At 36.4% G+C, this 16,774-nt stretch overlaps 1 protein-coding gene across 1 annotated transcript in view; it reads left to right on the top strand.

The window, feature by feature from the left end:
* Positions 1-16,774, top strand: part of LOC120628484 — a 261,310-nt gene that overhangs the window by 46,280 nt on the left and 198,256 nt on the right. The window contains exon 2 of the mRNA XM_039896875.1: positions 6,226-6,443. Within this exon, the coding sequence (XP_039752809.1) occupies positions 6,353-6,443 (91 nt within the window). The 5' untranslated portion in view covers positions 6,226-6,352. The remainder of the gene's footprint in view (positions 1-6,225; positions 6,444-16,774) is intronic.

The following is a 16,774-nucleotide window of genomic DNA, read 5'->3' as shown; positions in this document are numbered from 1 at the left end:
TATAGTGTACCTAACCATGAATAAAGGAAAGTAAATAATTATGCATGCAACGCGCTGGCAGGGTCTCATACACCTACGGTATAGCAAAGTATATGAAATAAATAAATAAAGAGGATTCGCTTATAATCCCCACGCGTGGTGATTGTGATAGATCGAAAATTTACGAGTGGCGTCATCAGTGGCGAAGCAGCTGAAATAACAATTAAAAAAAATAACTTTATTGCCATGCTTAGTATATATATTTTAGAGAAAAAGTATAAAAAAAAACAAAAATACAGTATTAGGTAACATAACAATACGGCAATTGACCGCAAACTCAGCATTATGGCGTACATTGTCAACAATGCTCAGCGCTGATTTTCAGTTTGCCCCAGCATCCAACTGAACTGACAACCGCGCCGCTCGCTGCGCTTTTCAGTGCTAATTGCAGTAGTTGTATAAATGGAAATGACAAACACAATAATTATATAAATAAAAAAAAGGATTACATTAATAAATAATTATAAAACATAGGTAAAATTAGAATTAAACAAAACAAGGTACTCATTTAGCATAAACAAATTTAGCTGCCTGAATTTGAGAGTTACTGTAAAAGTTTTTCAGTTTATACTTTATTGTCAGTCCGGTATGAAAAGAAAACTAATTGGTTGCTTAGGTACGATGTTAAGGACAAACAAACAAACACGCTTTCGCATATTCCAAAATTCGGCCGCAGCGAATCGGAAGCTACCTCTGAACTCTGCTTTTTTATATTTTAGAGTGGTTAGCTTGCCTATATTACACTCGCGTCCATACCAGGGTTATGACGTGAGTGTATCTTTACGCCAGTGCAGTCTCTCATAGAGGTATTTATAGGCTTTTTTAACCGAACTCATTCGATTCGGTTGTTTTTTTTTTAATATAAATTGGTCGTATTAATTGACTTGTCATATTCTGATGAAAGTTTCGGGGGTATACCCCTAAAAAGTGACAGCAAAATAACTACGATTGCGATTGCTATTGCATAAAAAAAAAAGTGTGTGTGTCAGCTCCGACGCACGACTGGAATTCACACCTTAAGTGCGATTGTCTAAACATACGCAAAAAAAATGTATTTAACTGAAAAAGGTTCAGTGGCGTGCATAGAGGGTATGTACATGATGTAAAATGAAGAAAATCTCCAATATAATTTATCAAAACTTTAGGGCACGCTTTTTATAACTCTTACAATGCCTATCCTTATGTTTTTCGTGAAATAAAATTAAAACAAAATCCGAAACTGGAGATTATTAAAATTTTATTTCATCTGACAGCTTAGTGCATACCCTGTGCATACCCTGCATGCACGCTACTGAAAAGGTTAATACCATATGAAAGGGTAAATTAAAAATCCTGTGCAATTTATTCACACCCGGCGTAAGTGTAACGTAGCCTAGGAGAGATTGAGGTGGATGTAGAGTATTAGAACTATTAGGATAAGTGTAAGGTTTATTATTTAGTTTCCATGGTAACTAGAATAGGTAAAAAAAAATGTGCTTGTTTCTTTATCTAGATATTATTCGGTTTGCTTGGTAACTTAAATAGGAAAAATAAGTTAATTAAACGAAAGCGACGTTGCATGTTTGCGCATCACAGTTGCCGGGCATGCAACGTCGCAAAGCGAAAACGTAACGAGGTCATTCATCGGTAGATTTTACTCCTCACATTTTTTCTCATACCGGGCGCCTTATATATGAAAATCGATTGTTAAGGAGTAAACTCCAATAATCTTTGTCTACGCAATCTCACGTAAGCGGTGATAGCCTTGAAGATAACTCATCCTTTCGTTGAGATCGAGTTCGAGCCCCGGCACGCACCACTGACTATTCGGAGTTAAGTGCGTTTTTAATTCAAGCTATTTAAATATCACTTGCTTTAACGTTGAAGGGAACATCGTGACAAAACCCTGCATGCCTATAATATTTTTACCTTATATACGTAATGATTACAAGTTTCGAAATGTAAATATCAAGTGTTAAATATTTTATTAATATTAAAATTATACTGAGATATAGCGAAGCACGGCCCTACTGCTAAAATATATATCATATATTTTATGTAAATGTACAATTTCATATGATACATATATATATATATATATATATATTTCAACAGTGCGCTACAGATAGTTAATTATTAAGTTTATACCCATCGCTCCGGGGCGGTCGAGATGAAACAAAAATACGGGGAAAATGGAGTAAAATAATTACTGCATTAGTCTTTATAGTGTGGGAGTCCACGTAATGGTATTGTGGGCGGTGTGTTGGATTTTGTGTCAAGATTTTTGTTTAAAAGCTCCCCTATTTCTGACGTCATCCAAATTAAATATCGTGGGCGTACCAAGGGCGCATTTTACTAGATTATTTTTTAAACTATTGCTTAGTATTGTGATTCTACATTTTTTTTCGTATTCCATTAAGTGAAATCTTCTTGACTACAAGGTCACCTGATGGTAAGTGATGATGCAGTCTAAGTTGGTCGCGGGTAAACCTGTTAGGGATATGCCAATTATAAAAAATAATCAGATTCTACGTCACACTATTGGGTATGCTAAAAAGTTTAACGGCACGTATGTGTCTATAGGGTGGGTGATAACTAGCCTCTACCGAGGCTCCCAACCGATCAGAGAGAATTCGCAATTTAGGAATTCCGAAATTGTCCTGTCGGAGATTGAACCTGGAAGTATAAGAGAGCAGCGCTCACTACGCCAAGAAGGTCAAAACCCATAACCTGCTTGTCTCATGCAGTACGCCCTCTGCAATACGCCCGACACATATATCGCCTATTGCTATAAGGCCGCTAAATATACTGCTATTCACTGTCTCGTTTGTTTGTTGAAACACATATATACACACATGTACAATAAAGTACACTTTCTTTTCTTAACGACTAACGCCTTGGTCGAAAACAACGCCGGTGGAGGTGAGCGACACACCGCGAAACGTGATTGCAAACGGACTTCGTTAATCCGACCTGCTAAGTGTTCATAAATATACAAGGTGACATTTATTCTTACAACGTTAACACGACGTATGTGTGATGACAATTTATTTGGTATTTGTTAAACAAATCAGAATTCAAGAAAATAATTAAGAATTCGTAAGAATTACATTAAGAAACGCTCTATTTTGAATGCGAGCGATGTGCGGACTCGGCTGCATGTCTTTCAGTGTTTCCATCATTTAATCCAGGAGAAAATATTTCGTGTGGCTCATGAAAAATGGCACAATATGTTTGGATGTGTGGCCTGTTTAAGAAACAGCCGTAACTTTTTAATTTTTGAATTATGATCGAATTTCATAGACACATTCGATCATAATTGTTTAGACTAGAATCATTATCAAGGTTACGTTTATGAACATTTTGTTGCATGACTGAGAAGAACGATATAATGTAGTGAAAAGGAGGAAGACGGCTATATATTGTTCAAAAACTAATCTTGTCAAATACTGAAGTGTATTTTGATAGTGATCTTAATTTGAAATTATTAGCTACACGCGAATCTAGAATATAATCATAATTGCAGAAATCAATCTGCAAATATGAGTATTTATTCGAGATTCTTGTCGTTATGCACATTATTTCAAATGTTAAAGGGCAAAGAAAAACACTAAATTTTACCATGGATACCTGTGAAGTCTTTATAAAGTACTCAACTATACTTTGTTCTTTCCATGAAAAGAATACTAATTCCACCTGTCAACAGCGGACAGGCCCTTTCAAACAGCTCCCTTTGAAATGGTTCATTCAACTTGAGTTTTCGTGAACCGCCTCTCATACTATACGGCATTGTGCTTTTGTGGAGTAATTTGATATTATAAAACGTAGTATCCTTTACACTAATGCTTTGAAGCACTAATAACCTGTGCGATAGGGTTGTCAACGTCTTTATATATTTTATTTCCTTTTTCACTAGTTAGCGCTTATCTGCAATCTTTATAAAAGGTTAGCGCTTAACTTGAAGAAAACTTAAAGCAGTGTATTAAATTGAAGCTTACCCTTTACTTGCCAGTAACTCTCGCTCGAATGGTTTAGTAGTCAGGTTGCTAAGTTGCCACCACCGAAGCCAGTTTAAAGAAAATTGCTAGAAATCGCACCCGGGGTCTCCTTTTTATAAGCCCAGAGAACATTGACGTGCCAGTAAAGTCGTCGAAACAAATCCTTATTCAAAATTCTATACAGTTTAACCCCACAGTGACGTATAGTCAACCCAACAAGAGCGTAGTCCCAACATGCTGCATCAATGCGTGTTGATGGTAACGTACATAGAATGAACTCCGTAATAATACACAATATATTACTTTGGCGATAGATCGAGATATAAAGACATCACAAATCTAGCATCGCGGGCATTGTTATTAAAAACAACTGTCATAATTCTAAAACAATACAGAACTTAATTTATCTGTCATGACAAAACATCTCGTCTACCATTAAACTTACCTTTGAACCGTCACTTCGTTTTTCTTTTGTGTGGGATAAAGTAATTTGATATCATGTAGTGCAGTATCATCTAAGCTAATAAGTAGCTGCTGCTTTTGAAGTGGAACCCGTGGCGTAGGGTTGCCAGCTTATCGAAATAATCCACACGAAGCAAAGATAGTAACAATGATAAGTAAATTACCAATAAAATAATATCTAGGGACCTGCTCTAAGGTTAATAAATCTTAATATCAACCCATTACCGGCTAACTACGGAGCACGGGGCCCCTCCCACAACTAGAAGAGGCTAACGCCGTAGTCCACCACGCTGGCCCAGTGCGGATTGGTGGACTTTTATAGGAGGACGTTTATAAATACTGCACCAAAGTTGCCCTTTTATTTTATTAACAAAACTATTGCATCGCCTCCTTTTTGCCTATTGAAGCCGAAATAAATAAATATGTACACATGCACAAAGATCGAAAAACAAGGCGGTCAAACTTATAAAACATACATTTATACGTCGCGGGGCAAAAATGCGGCTAATCATAGAATATCGTATATATATTTTCAGAACGTTTGTAGCATTCTAGCTGGTAATCGGACGGTGATTTTAGAAATCGGTGTAAAATTCAATATCTCGTACTACTATTAAACTAGAAACCCGTGCTCTATGGGTGCTAATATATCATAATAATAATAATAAAGGTATTAAAAAAACTAAACTTAAGTGTGTGACAGCCCTAAGTTATGCATTTTGTTGTACCAGCCAGTTGATGGCTGATGCCCTTTAGTGAATTCTCAGGGTAAGAGGGTAATTTGAGAGATCAAGCTAATATCAGATCTCGGATTTGCCATTATTTTTAACCGAGTTAAAATATGGAGGTTGTTGATTCCGGTGCATTTGTTTATTTATGTGCAATGATTTATCCGGCGTTCTTTGTCCATTATGCGCGATCTGTTTTCTTTGAGCCCGACCCAGTATTCTAAACCAGGACCTTGCGATCTGTAGTCGAATATATATACTAGGTGATTAGACCAGCGAGGCAATTTTATCCCAGTAATTTCTCAGTGTGCCGTGTGGTGCCGGTACATCAGAATACAGTACATGTTACCATCTCTTCCCACAAGGCAATATAACATAGCACAGGCAGCACCATCTTTTGTGCAACTACTACCATCTACTGCGATCACTGCTCAGAGTGGGAAAGGCCTTTAGTTCAGCAGCGGACTGCTATAAATCACAAATCCCGCATTGTGGACGAATCCGGGACCTCCCAATTAAAACTCCCACTCCCAAAAAGGGAGAGGGAGCCAAAACCTAACTATAACACAATATATATATATATATATCTATATATATATATATATATATATAACTGCGCTGATTATGATAATGATATATATATATATTGTATCATCATCATCATCATCATATCAACCCACTACAGGGCACGGGTCTCCTTCCACAATGAGAAGGGGTTAAGGCCGTAGTCCACCACGCTGGCCCACTGCGGATTGGTGGATATACAAATTATATTACTAGCTGTCCCGGCGAACTTAGTACCGCGGATCATTTTTTTTTTATGAATGCTATATTTTAATACTTATTATCCTATTCCGGTCTAAGAGGAATCCAATAAAATCAAATATCATGAAAATTGGTCCAGCCGTGAGTTATAAATGGTGTAACCAACACAACTTTCTTTTATATATATATATATATATATATATATATATAGATAGATAGATAGATATACTAACTTGTATTTACTTTTGTTCCAGGAGCTGGTGCAAACGGATGAAGTCACGTGAACAAATCCGCACTAGGACTTTACAGAGACGCAAATTAAAGTCGGCAGTATTATGTGATAGTGTAGTGGCAGTGTTAGTGTAGTGCGCGCGTTTCAAGATGGCCGTGTACAACATGTTCCGTTTGCGAATCGGCGGCCTGGTGATGAGGGTGGTGCTACTGTTGTCTCTAGCTGTTTATTCTTCTTATGGTGAGTTGCTTTGTTTGTTTACCCGACTGCAGGAGGGATACCCATTACTTCATCAAAGATCTTACGTTTATTATACAAATTGGCGTAGTTGGTGGCCACATATTACACTAAAGCTAAACTTAGACGACTTTGGTCTATAACGGTCACAAATGGCATTATTAAAATCACTACTGTGACCACGTAGATTTTTGATATGAAATCTCGATTTATTCGATTAAAACGTTTAAGTAGTTTTCAGCTTTAATTTACTCTAATTTTAGATTTATTTGAAAATTTACTTAAGCATTGCTACCTTGACCAACTGATTGTTATGGATAACAATGGAGACCTTTTTTGCTCGGTGCACCGAGATTGAGATCTCCATCTCTCGTTCTAAAATTAATTAATCAGTCTAAAATTATACTAGTTGCTTGCAAGCTATAATACTGTGTCAGAGGTGTGGTCAGTTAAGATCGTGTTAGCACCACAGGATAGGCTACTGTCATTATTTACTTAAATTAACGCGCGTCATTTTGGCAGGTGATGAGCTAAGTGACAGTTTACACAAAGGATATATTCAATACATGCGTCTAAGGAACTAAAATTTGAATCGCCAAAACCACTATATTATTAGTTCCAGAGACACTCGTGTGTCATGTGGCGCTTTTAATGGGGACAAAATGTGTGCTCTCATTTGTAAAGGGACAGTCAGTTCAATGGCTATTGATTAAGAAGCTTAAAGAAGAACGACATGCAAATATCAAATAGTTAGTACCCACGACGTTAGTAATGATAGTGGTATTAGCACAAAGGTTAATAAATGGAAGAAGATAATTTAATGGAGCTAAGGAATTATTGTTGAAATATAACTCTAATGTAGGACACGAAAAGGTTTATTTTATCAATGAATGTCGAGCCCCTTCAGCTGACGCTGACAAAAATGAACCGTTTCATATATTTTTTTGGTCGATTAAAACTAAAAAAAATAACTAATCAAGCCAAGCTTTAATGGAAAGGAAAAAACCTGCAATACGCTCTAAAAAATTGGAAAATTTTCCATTTACACATTCATTGACAAAATGATTCGATATATTGAATGTTTTAAAAATCAATGTTCGGTTTAAATTACAGTCTCTTCTTGCGTTTATTCGATTGGCTACATACGTCAAGTAACACTTTTAAGAGAGGACATAGTGCGCGTGTCCCATCCAAAAGACTAATCTAAGTCTAATATAAGTAAGGCAGAGTTGTGAGCGTACAGTCTCCATATAAGTGAGACTCCCCAGTTTAGATCCAGGCGCGGAAAATTGGGGAATTTATAGTTTCTGAATTTTCTGTGCTCTGCTTGGTCGGGTGGGTAGCTCGTAGCACAATACCGACAAACACGTGCCGTGCCATCAAGCGATTCAGAGCCCCGGTACGATGGCGCATACACTATTTTAATATTAACTTACTCGCAATCGTAGAGTAGTTTCGTGTATCGAAATACTATAACGTCAAAGTAAAATGGTTCTAATGTAACTGTTTGGTTTAGATTCGCAAATTCTGTAGTTACTACCTACTAATTTTAATTAGGTTCACAATCGTTCCACCGAGAGAGGATCTAGAAGTGTGCACGAGTTTGAGCTTTAAAACAACATTTACAAAATCCGGTCGGTGAAATGACGTGCTTTCTCCTTTGCACAATATATGTTATTGCGAATATGATATCGGCCAACTTTTTAAATTTATTTTTATTAGCGCATTTTGTTTTTAAGTTGGAAATGTGATATGGGGTTCAGAGTGGTATAGTCATTATTTTTCCCAAAAAAAAAACAGGTGGTAGGTATGTGATAGAGCTAAAGCGCAATGGGTTATGTATTGTGCATTTGCCAATGACCTTGTGGTCTCCTACTTTGGCAAAGGCATACGTGCATTTACTCCTGCTTGCTTTTTGGATGCACTGGTTGATACCTAAATAAAATCCCGTATATCCCGCCTGATTTAATATTTTTATTCTTTATGTTTTATACCCTCGAATATGGTGTGAAATGAATAAATTGGAAACATCTGGACCAATTTGATATTCATCGTGTATAAGTCGTATAAATCCGGGCACTCATTACGTTCGACCCAAAATTGGTCTCTACACAAAAATATTTTTTTCAGAAGCGCTCTGCGGTTTGTTACACACTCGATAAAATTAATTTCTCGCGTTTATATTTATATACTTTGGAATTCTTATTTAATTACTAATCGACTTTAATAATAGGAGTTCACAATTTTTTACGATTATGACTCTAATAATAAAAAAAAATGTTCAACTTGGTGCAGTCTACGATGGTAGCGGACTAACCTGCTTGGGGAAGTTAGTATATCTTCCATCGGTTTCTACGCGACATCGCACCGGTACGCTAAAACACTGGGCGGCATCTTCGGTAAACGAAAACATCTTTAGGAAACCTGCATGACTGAGAGTTTTCAATAATGTTCTCCATAGCCGTGTGATGTCCGCCAATCTGCCCTTGGCCAACGTGATGGACTACGGCCGAAACCCTTCTCATTGCAAAAGCAGACCCGTGCCCTACAGTGGGCCGGGAATGAGTTGATATGATGAAGGTGAATGTGGTACGAACATCCAAAAGTGATAGTTAATTCAGTGAGGGCAATAAAATAAATTGGGCATCACGAATCGCGTCCCGGCGCGGTCTGTCCTACAATTTGTACACAATTACATATTATTTGATATAATTCGTGTCTGCGGTTCAAATTATTATAAAAAGATCCATAGACTTATAAACTAATAGAACTGACTGCGGGTAAGTCACCACCATCATTATCATCATATGTCATCATCAAATCTGCTATTTCAATTATATGTCAGTGGTCGATCAATGATTTTGTAGGACTAATGAAAAAAAAAACGTGTGTGTACTTATGTAAACGCGTTAGAAGTTATACTTCTTTGGCGTAATAAGATAAAAACTTTTAAAAACATTTATCTTACGTCTTATTCTACGTTTGTAGAGAATCCGACACTAACAACAGAAAAAAGGAATTTATCTAGTTATCTCATTATCGGACCACCAAGTTTCACTGAACATTAAAATTTGAGATTTTTGTACAATTGAATCAGTTCAATCACTGGAATGAGCCCGCAGATTTTGACCATTGAGGTATCAGGAGTGTGTACAACATGTACATATTAAACTTTAAAGATAATTCAAGTATTATGAATGAATGAATGAATGAAATTTATTTATTTGCCCACAAAATCGCTTACAATTATAATACAAAAATATATCTTACAAAAAGCATGTGGACAAATAGGGTTCCACCTCAGCACGAAGCCGCAGCGAGCTGCAGCGCTGGTTTTCAGGGGGACCCTGTGTGCTCACAGACGTGTTTGCGACTGCATCATCCATGCCACAGTCTATACATAATAGAAATAAAATTAAAAATAAAACATGGTGCGGAATATAAAATTTACAGATCTAAACCAAGAAGCCTACCACAGGCAGTGTCCATGGAAACGCTAGATACTTCGTCTGTACATACGCCAGAAACAAATTACAGCCCTGCTACTATAGTGTTTTTCACACACAAACACATTCGGAAAAATAACTGATTCAAAGAAAAGCCTCATTAATGTCGATTTAAGAACTATAAATTTTTTTGTTGCTGTAGCAAATGTGCTTTGAGTTTTTCTTTAAACAGCCGAACAGTTTGTATATCACGTATGGGTGGTGGCAAGTCATTCCAACACTTAGTAGCAGAGAACTTGAAACTGCCGCGAAAGGCGGCAGTTTTAAGTTTAGTTTTATGACGTGTTTAAGTGTTTCTTTATACGACTTTTGTTCTGAAGCTTAAGGAAAAATGACTCACTAACCATAACATACTTCCAAATGCATGGGATTAATATAAGCCCCACCCTTTCCTTATTGTCATACAAAAAGCCACTTCTGTCTGTTCGTCACTCTGTATTACAGATAATGCGTTTTAGATGAGTCATATCGTGGAGAAAACATGGTTAGAAAAAATATATTGGATGCTATACCTACTATACCAAATCCCTATGGATTATGGAAATGATGAGGAGCTACTGCTTCGAATTGGAATAGTATTTTTGTATTTTAAAGATTTTAAACTAAGATTTTCGAGGTTAATCAACATTTCTTTATTATAGTTTCGACCCAGTTGCATGGATCGTGCTAACGACGGGACTGTGTGTGTGTTTTTGTATTTTGTTTGAAAACCACAGTGTAAAATCTTTAATTTAAAGTATACCTACCTAGTTACCTAGACTTTAATTTAACTTGTCATTATAAATTATATTTTATATTTTAAATATTTAAGTGTTTTACTTACGCTTGAAAAAATCAGTATTTAATATTAGTGAAGAAAAAAAAATATCACAGCCACACTCGGCAATGTCTAGATTTTATTTTATATAATACTTTAAATCATTAATTAAAAAAAAACGAACTTTATATACTTATTGTAACTTTTTTATCGAGACAATTTTACCATTGAATCAGAAAAGTCAAGAATAAAATCTCTCTTTGCACTGTGATAGGAATATAAGACATACATAGTTACGTTATACAAAAAGTTTAATAGGGATTCGTTCTTTCAATCTTATTTAGCAGCACACGAACGATTAAAATTTTTGGAATTCGCATCCCCCTAAAAGGGTCAAAATCTAAGGGTAAAACAGATCAGGTATGCAGATCAAATTCCTCCGGTAGGGGATCGCTTTTGATTACAGTGAATTACACAACAATTGTAGTTGGCCACAACAATTCGTGTAATTACGGGTTAATACACACGCCCGGCCCCACCGCTGCGGTTTGGTTCGCACGGCATACCGCTGAGGGATCTGCTACAACTTATCCCTATCCCTGTACGCAGCATACAGGATAAGCCTGGGCCTACACTTACTGAGCTTTTGTTTTCTCTCATTTAAAACTGTCCATCGTATTTTGACGCATACCATACAGTTCACGCGTGAAGTTATGATGAACGGTCTAAATAACACTGGCTCTAAATTTTTGCCGTCTGAAAAGTAGCGTCAAAGAAGGACTAACCAACAAACACACTTTCGTATGCATAATGTACCTACTTTATATTCACCCATACCACCGAACTTCCACCTCTTTCATCATATTTATTTCCAATATAAACATTGACATTGTTTTACCAATACTGCAATTCTTTAAATTCAAAATATGATGAATTTTGTCAGTAATATTGACGTATGTGCAAGCAGCGATAGACCATGTCATAATGTCATGTGGATCATAACAAAATAAAATAATAAATCACGGAACAGTTATACAGAAAACAGCACGTAAAAAAAAGTGTTTTAGACGTTTTTACTATGGCCAGTTGATGCGTTACTAAATGCTGCATTCCGACGTTATGCCACGTTTATTATTATTTTGTTATATAATATATACTGTCCTCATTGGCTGACAGAAAATTTACGTTAGCTATCAAATACGTATTACGTTACTATTTACCTATGTCATCATAATCATTTCAACCAATGGACGTCCACTGCTGGACCTATGTCTTTTTGTAGGGAGTTCCACAATCCACGGTCCTCTGACGCTTGCCTCCAGCCACTCCCAGCGACTCGCCTGATGTCATCTGTCCACCTCTCTGGGAGCCGACCTATGCTGCGTTTACTGGTGCGGGGTCGCCATTCCAGCACCTTAAGACCCCAACGTCCATTGGTTCTCCGAGCTATGTGGAGTAATCAAAATTTGTCGGTTGCGTGCCATACCACCATTTGTCTTAGAGGATACCCGGGCGTGCGAGCTGTAAGTAAAGTATAGTTTCGACGACCTCCATGGCGTGGCGCGAGGTGAGTTCTGTGGCTTTAAGTAGTAGGCCCTGCCTTCGATCCCCGCCAGAAGAAACTTGGGAATCTGTATCTGATTTTTTTTCTGGTCTTAGAATAAAAAAAGCAAACTTTATTCCGATACCCTCATAGCAGACACTTTTGATGCATTCATACATATTTTTCCATTGTATTGTATGTACGCTAACTTAGTTTCAATAAATTATTAACATAACTTTCCCCGAGCGCACGGCTGCGCGCCTTTGAAATCGTTCTATTTTTAAACCGTCTTATTGTCAACTGTCAAACACGATGACAGATGGCGCTAACTGGCTGAGGCGGGGATTTGTGAAAAAGTCGATGATTAAAGGCGCTGTCACATCGATAACATGATTTTATGCGTTTTTTTAAATGAATATAATTAATGAACCCGACTCCCTTTTTTAGTTGGGTTCTGTAGTCAAACAAAGGACTCTCATAGTTTCGTATGGTTAATCTGTCGTACTGCCACTCCGAACGTCTGTGCGTATGAATCAGCTGTTTTATTCAAGAATTATAAAGCTAACGCTGACTGACTTTTTAGAAAAATCCGGCTACTTAGTCGTGTATTTAAGAAATTACTTTGGCAAAGGGAATGGGTAACTCACAAACAGCGCTATGAGCGAGCGAACGTTTTTGTAAAATAATGATTAGTCAGTCATTAATTCGAAATAGCTTCCATTTTGCCTTTGGTCCTACTACGGTCCCATCATACCTTTTTAATACCTTCCTGCCATACAAATGAGGCTAGACACTTTTTGACCAACGAGCTGTTAAACTTTACTGTTCGTTGTTTTAACACACTCAATACAAAATGATTTCAACTATTTCAGAGATTAAGATTAGTTCGAGGCCAAGCGTTAAGATTGTTTCAAATTCAAGATTTATTTATTTTAAAAAGCACTTTTGAAATGTCCACCGGTTCGGAAGACTAATTCTACCAAGAAAAAGCCGGTAAAAACAGTTTGACAAGCATAGTTTGCAGACAACATTATTACAGTTTTATTTGATATGACAGGTAAAACTGATTATAAATTTGTATAGTAAATGTCCAGCAATTTAGTCTTACCCCGTCCATCTATCTTGATACCGATAGGTTGTGTAGAGGACCCTACCGCTATGTACATGACACGTGTACATAAAATAAAGCTTCGTAATCGCCCTCCGTATGGAGGCGACTTAAGTTCTATATTGGGTATCTCTGGAGAAAGCACGTTCCGACTATTAAGGCGGGAAGTATAATTTTAAATGCGGAACCGGATCGCTTGTTTGACATTTCGCTTTTTTAAATTGTCACTTTGTAGGCAAAGGATTATTGCTTAAGAGGTTTCATTCGGGTTTTTTTTTCACCATTTGACTAAAAAAAATACACAATAATAACTAATAGAATATGTCCTTAAACATGTACATTGTGTGCATTGTGATACGTAAGAGTTTACGTAATACGCTGAGCAATTATGCCTCTCTAGGTAGCAAAGGTTTAACGTTTAAAAAAAACAAAATAAACGGAGCTGAGGCTTGAGAGACGAACAAACAATAAATTTTATCAAGCTATTTGCGATGAAGAAAAGACTTGTCTCTCTTGAGAAATACTAAGCCAATTCACTAACAAAAATCGCTATTATAAAAATAAACCACGCGACGAATCTTGGACAAATACACTTTGCAAACAATTGCTATAGTAGCCCGTTATACCATGATGTCGCTTTTTTTCAGTCCTTTATGTATATAGTCAGTAAAACGATACAATTTGACGCAGGTCGCCCTTGTCTGACCTCTGACCTTTGACCTTTGAAACTAAAATAAATAAACTTTAACGAATAAATAATTTATGGTGAAAAGGTCACCGAAATTTGAAAGTCTTCACAATGAGCCACCTATCTATAAATAATTTTATATCATTTATGCTCGCTGCAGTACTATCCTCGAGAAAAGTGTTACAGAATTTAATTTAACGTCCTCTGGCATACATGTTTAAGGGGTAATATTACAAAGGACTTAAGGATCTTATAAGCTGCAACGGCGACCACACTCCAGCACGGCTAGCATAGAGTAGAAAAATGATATGTGAATGATAAATGATATAATAATGATACAAGGGGTAATATTAACATGTCCGCCTGCCAAAGCACGGCAACAGGAAATAGGAGAAGATTACCCACGTTTTTTATTACACTTATATTATTTCCACTTGAGTGCCATTGCTCGGAGATTTGATGCAGCTGTGGGAGAATGCTGTTCATTTTGTTCTTTCCCCGGGGAGAAAAATGTCTTCTGCCCGTGTTAGCCGTGCTGGTAGAGAAAAAGACCATATATTATAACCACTAAGTTCTAGTATATCTATGTCCCTCCCTTAGGCTGCCTGCCCACAATCTATATGATTGAAAATATGCAAATATTAAATATTAAACTTGTGTACATGGGGAGCCCTAGTCAACTGCCTGAATAAAAAGAAGAATTATACAAACCTAACCAAAATAATCGGTTCCTACATAAATAGTATTTTTGATATTTTCTCAAGATTTTAATAAATAACTTCAGCAAACTTGCTTAAGATGTTTAGAGTTTAACATTTTTTTTGTAAAGAGATATTTTCTTAATCATGTAGGTACTATTTAAGTATTGGCCAAAACATGGTCAAGAATAACATTTTTTTTTCGCGCGGGAGAACTTACTAGTTATAATAATGTTTTGACCTCATTTTAAAATACACCTTGTCATCGCTTAATCAGCTCATTCTCCACCTACGTTATTTTATTCGCCAAATTGTAGAATTCCGACTGTAGAATTCATGTATAAATGTTTTCAAGGAGATAGGTTATAAAACTATAGAAAATTTAAAGAATAATATAAGCAACTACCTACTTAATAAACGAAAAAGTTTGAACTTGTGAAAAGTCGCATAATCACTCGCGTAACCGACTGTTCGAACAATGGGGATGTGTTTGCCCAAATATATATCTTATTCGTTGGGGCTTAAAATTTAAACTCCTATGGGGTTTGTGCGCGATGCCATCGTTTAGGGAAATAACTTGAAATAAATCCACTGAGTTTATAATGCATTTTGAATAGAACAAAACATCCATGAAGTTGCATTTTTTAATAAATATTAAGTTTGTGGAAGTTTTTAGGAGTAGATCGTTATACCCACATGTTTGTATGTATCTTATTCTTAGGGTTCCGTAGCAAAATGTTAAAAATGATTATTTTACTCACTAATAAAGTAAACGAGAACATTTTGAATATAAGCTCCCTCAAACGAGAATCTGAAAATAAGACTAATATTAGTAAAAAAGTATGTTACGCAATGTGCAAATTAAATAACATAAAAGTACTATGTCCCTAATAACCTATTGTTTTCGAAATGAGCATTATTTACGCATTGTACGTTAATATAAAATAATCTTTGATTTTAAGTTTAAAAAGGGCAAGAGCTTAAAAATACTTCTATAACTATTAGATTAGATTTTAAGTGTTAAAAGATTTATCGCCCGTTTAAATAGTAACAACTCCATTACATTTTGTTCTATTGATTCATTGCGTGAGGCGGGGTCTCGGATTTATGACGATTGGTAAGTCCCGCTTCCGTTAAGCTCGCTGTTTGAACATAAATAATTGTTGTGTACTAAGTGAGATTACACTTCTCCAGTGTCTATGACTACCTAGTACTTATTTATGATAGATATTTTAAAACTAACAGAAAGAACTTGTGCCTTGGGAACGCCTTAGTTGGATGCCTAATGATTTGGGTGATGTGTAGACAGCGTTTCACCAACGCTGAGATTATGACAAACGACGCTAGGCGCCATCTAAAACTACGACAAAGGTTCGGCGGTGCGTAATGTTTAGAGAAATTGAAAACTGACACTTGACAGATGAAAAAAGGTATACATTCGGTATTTTTTAAAAACCCTAAATCCATACGAATAATGTAAATATAATAATACACAAATCCAAAATACCACATCTTGTGGTAAGAATCATAGAAAAGTTAGGTTAATCATAGGATTGTTGAAAGGTAAATCTATGTATCCCTAGGAATCTTTATTTTATTAGGCTTTACTTACGTCGAACAAGGTAATGTCTTAACATTACCTTGTTCGACGTTAGTGAACACTGGCATTAGAGTTTAAATCCATCTACCTAGCTGCTCCAATGCGGACGCCCACAGGGAACGGGTCTCATCGCAAGTTATATTTAATTTGTTAAAACTCATAACTCCGAAAAGTTAGAGGTGAGTGCCGGGGATGAAGTTGTCCGGAGGGGTAGGCTGAAATCTTACCAACTGGGCTATCACTGGGCTGGGCTGGTAACCGCTTATAATATTTGGTCTGACCTGGGATTCCAGACTATGACTTCCTGATCCTACCAACAGACAAAAAGGCAATTGTTCACTGTACTTTGTATTGTTTCAAATGAATTAAATTTGAACGAACATATAATTCATCGGATAAGTCGTTATCAACGCTAACTGATGTCGTAACTACGC

Source organism: Pararge aegeria, chromosome 12, assembly GCF_905163445.1.
Source record: "Pararge aegeria chromosome 12, ilParAegt1.1, whole genome shotgun sequence".
Lineage (NCBI taxonomy): Eukaryota > Metazoa > Arthropoda > Insecta > Lepidoptera > Nymphalidae > Pararge > Pararge aegeria.
This window is presented reverse-complemented; position numbering and strand designations above follow the sequence as displayed.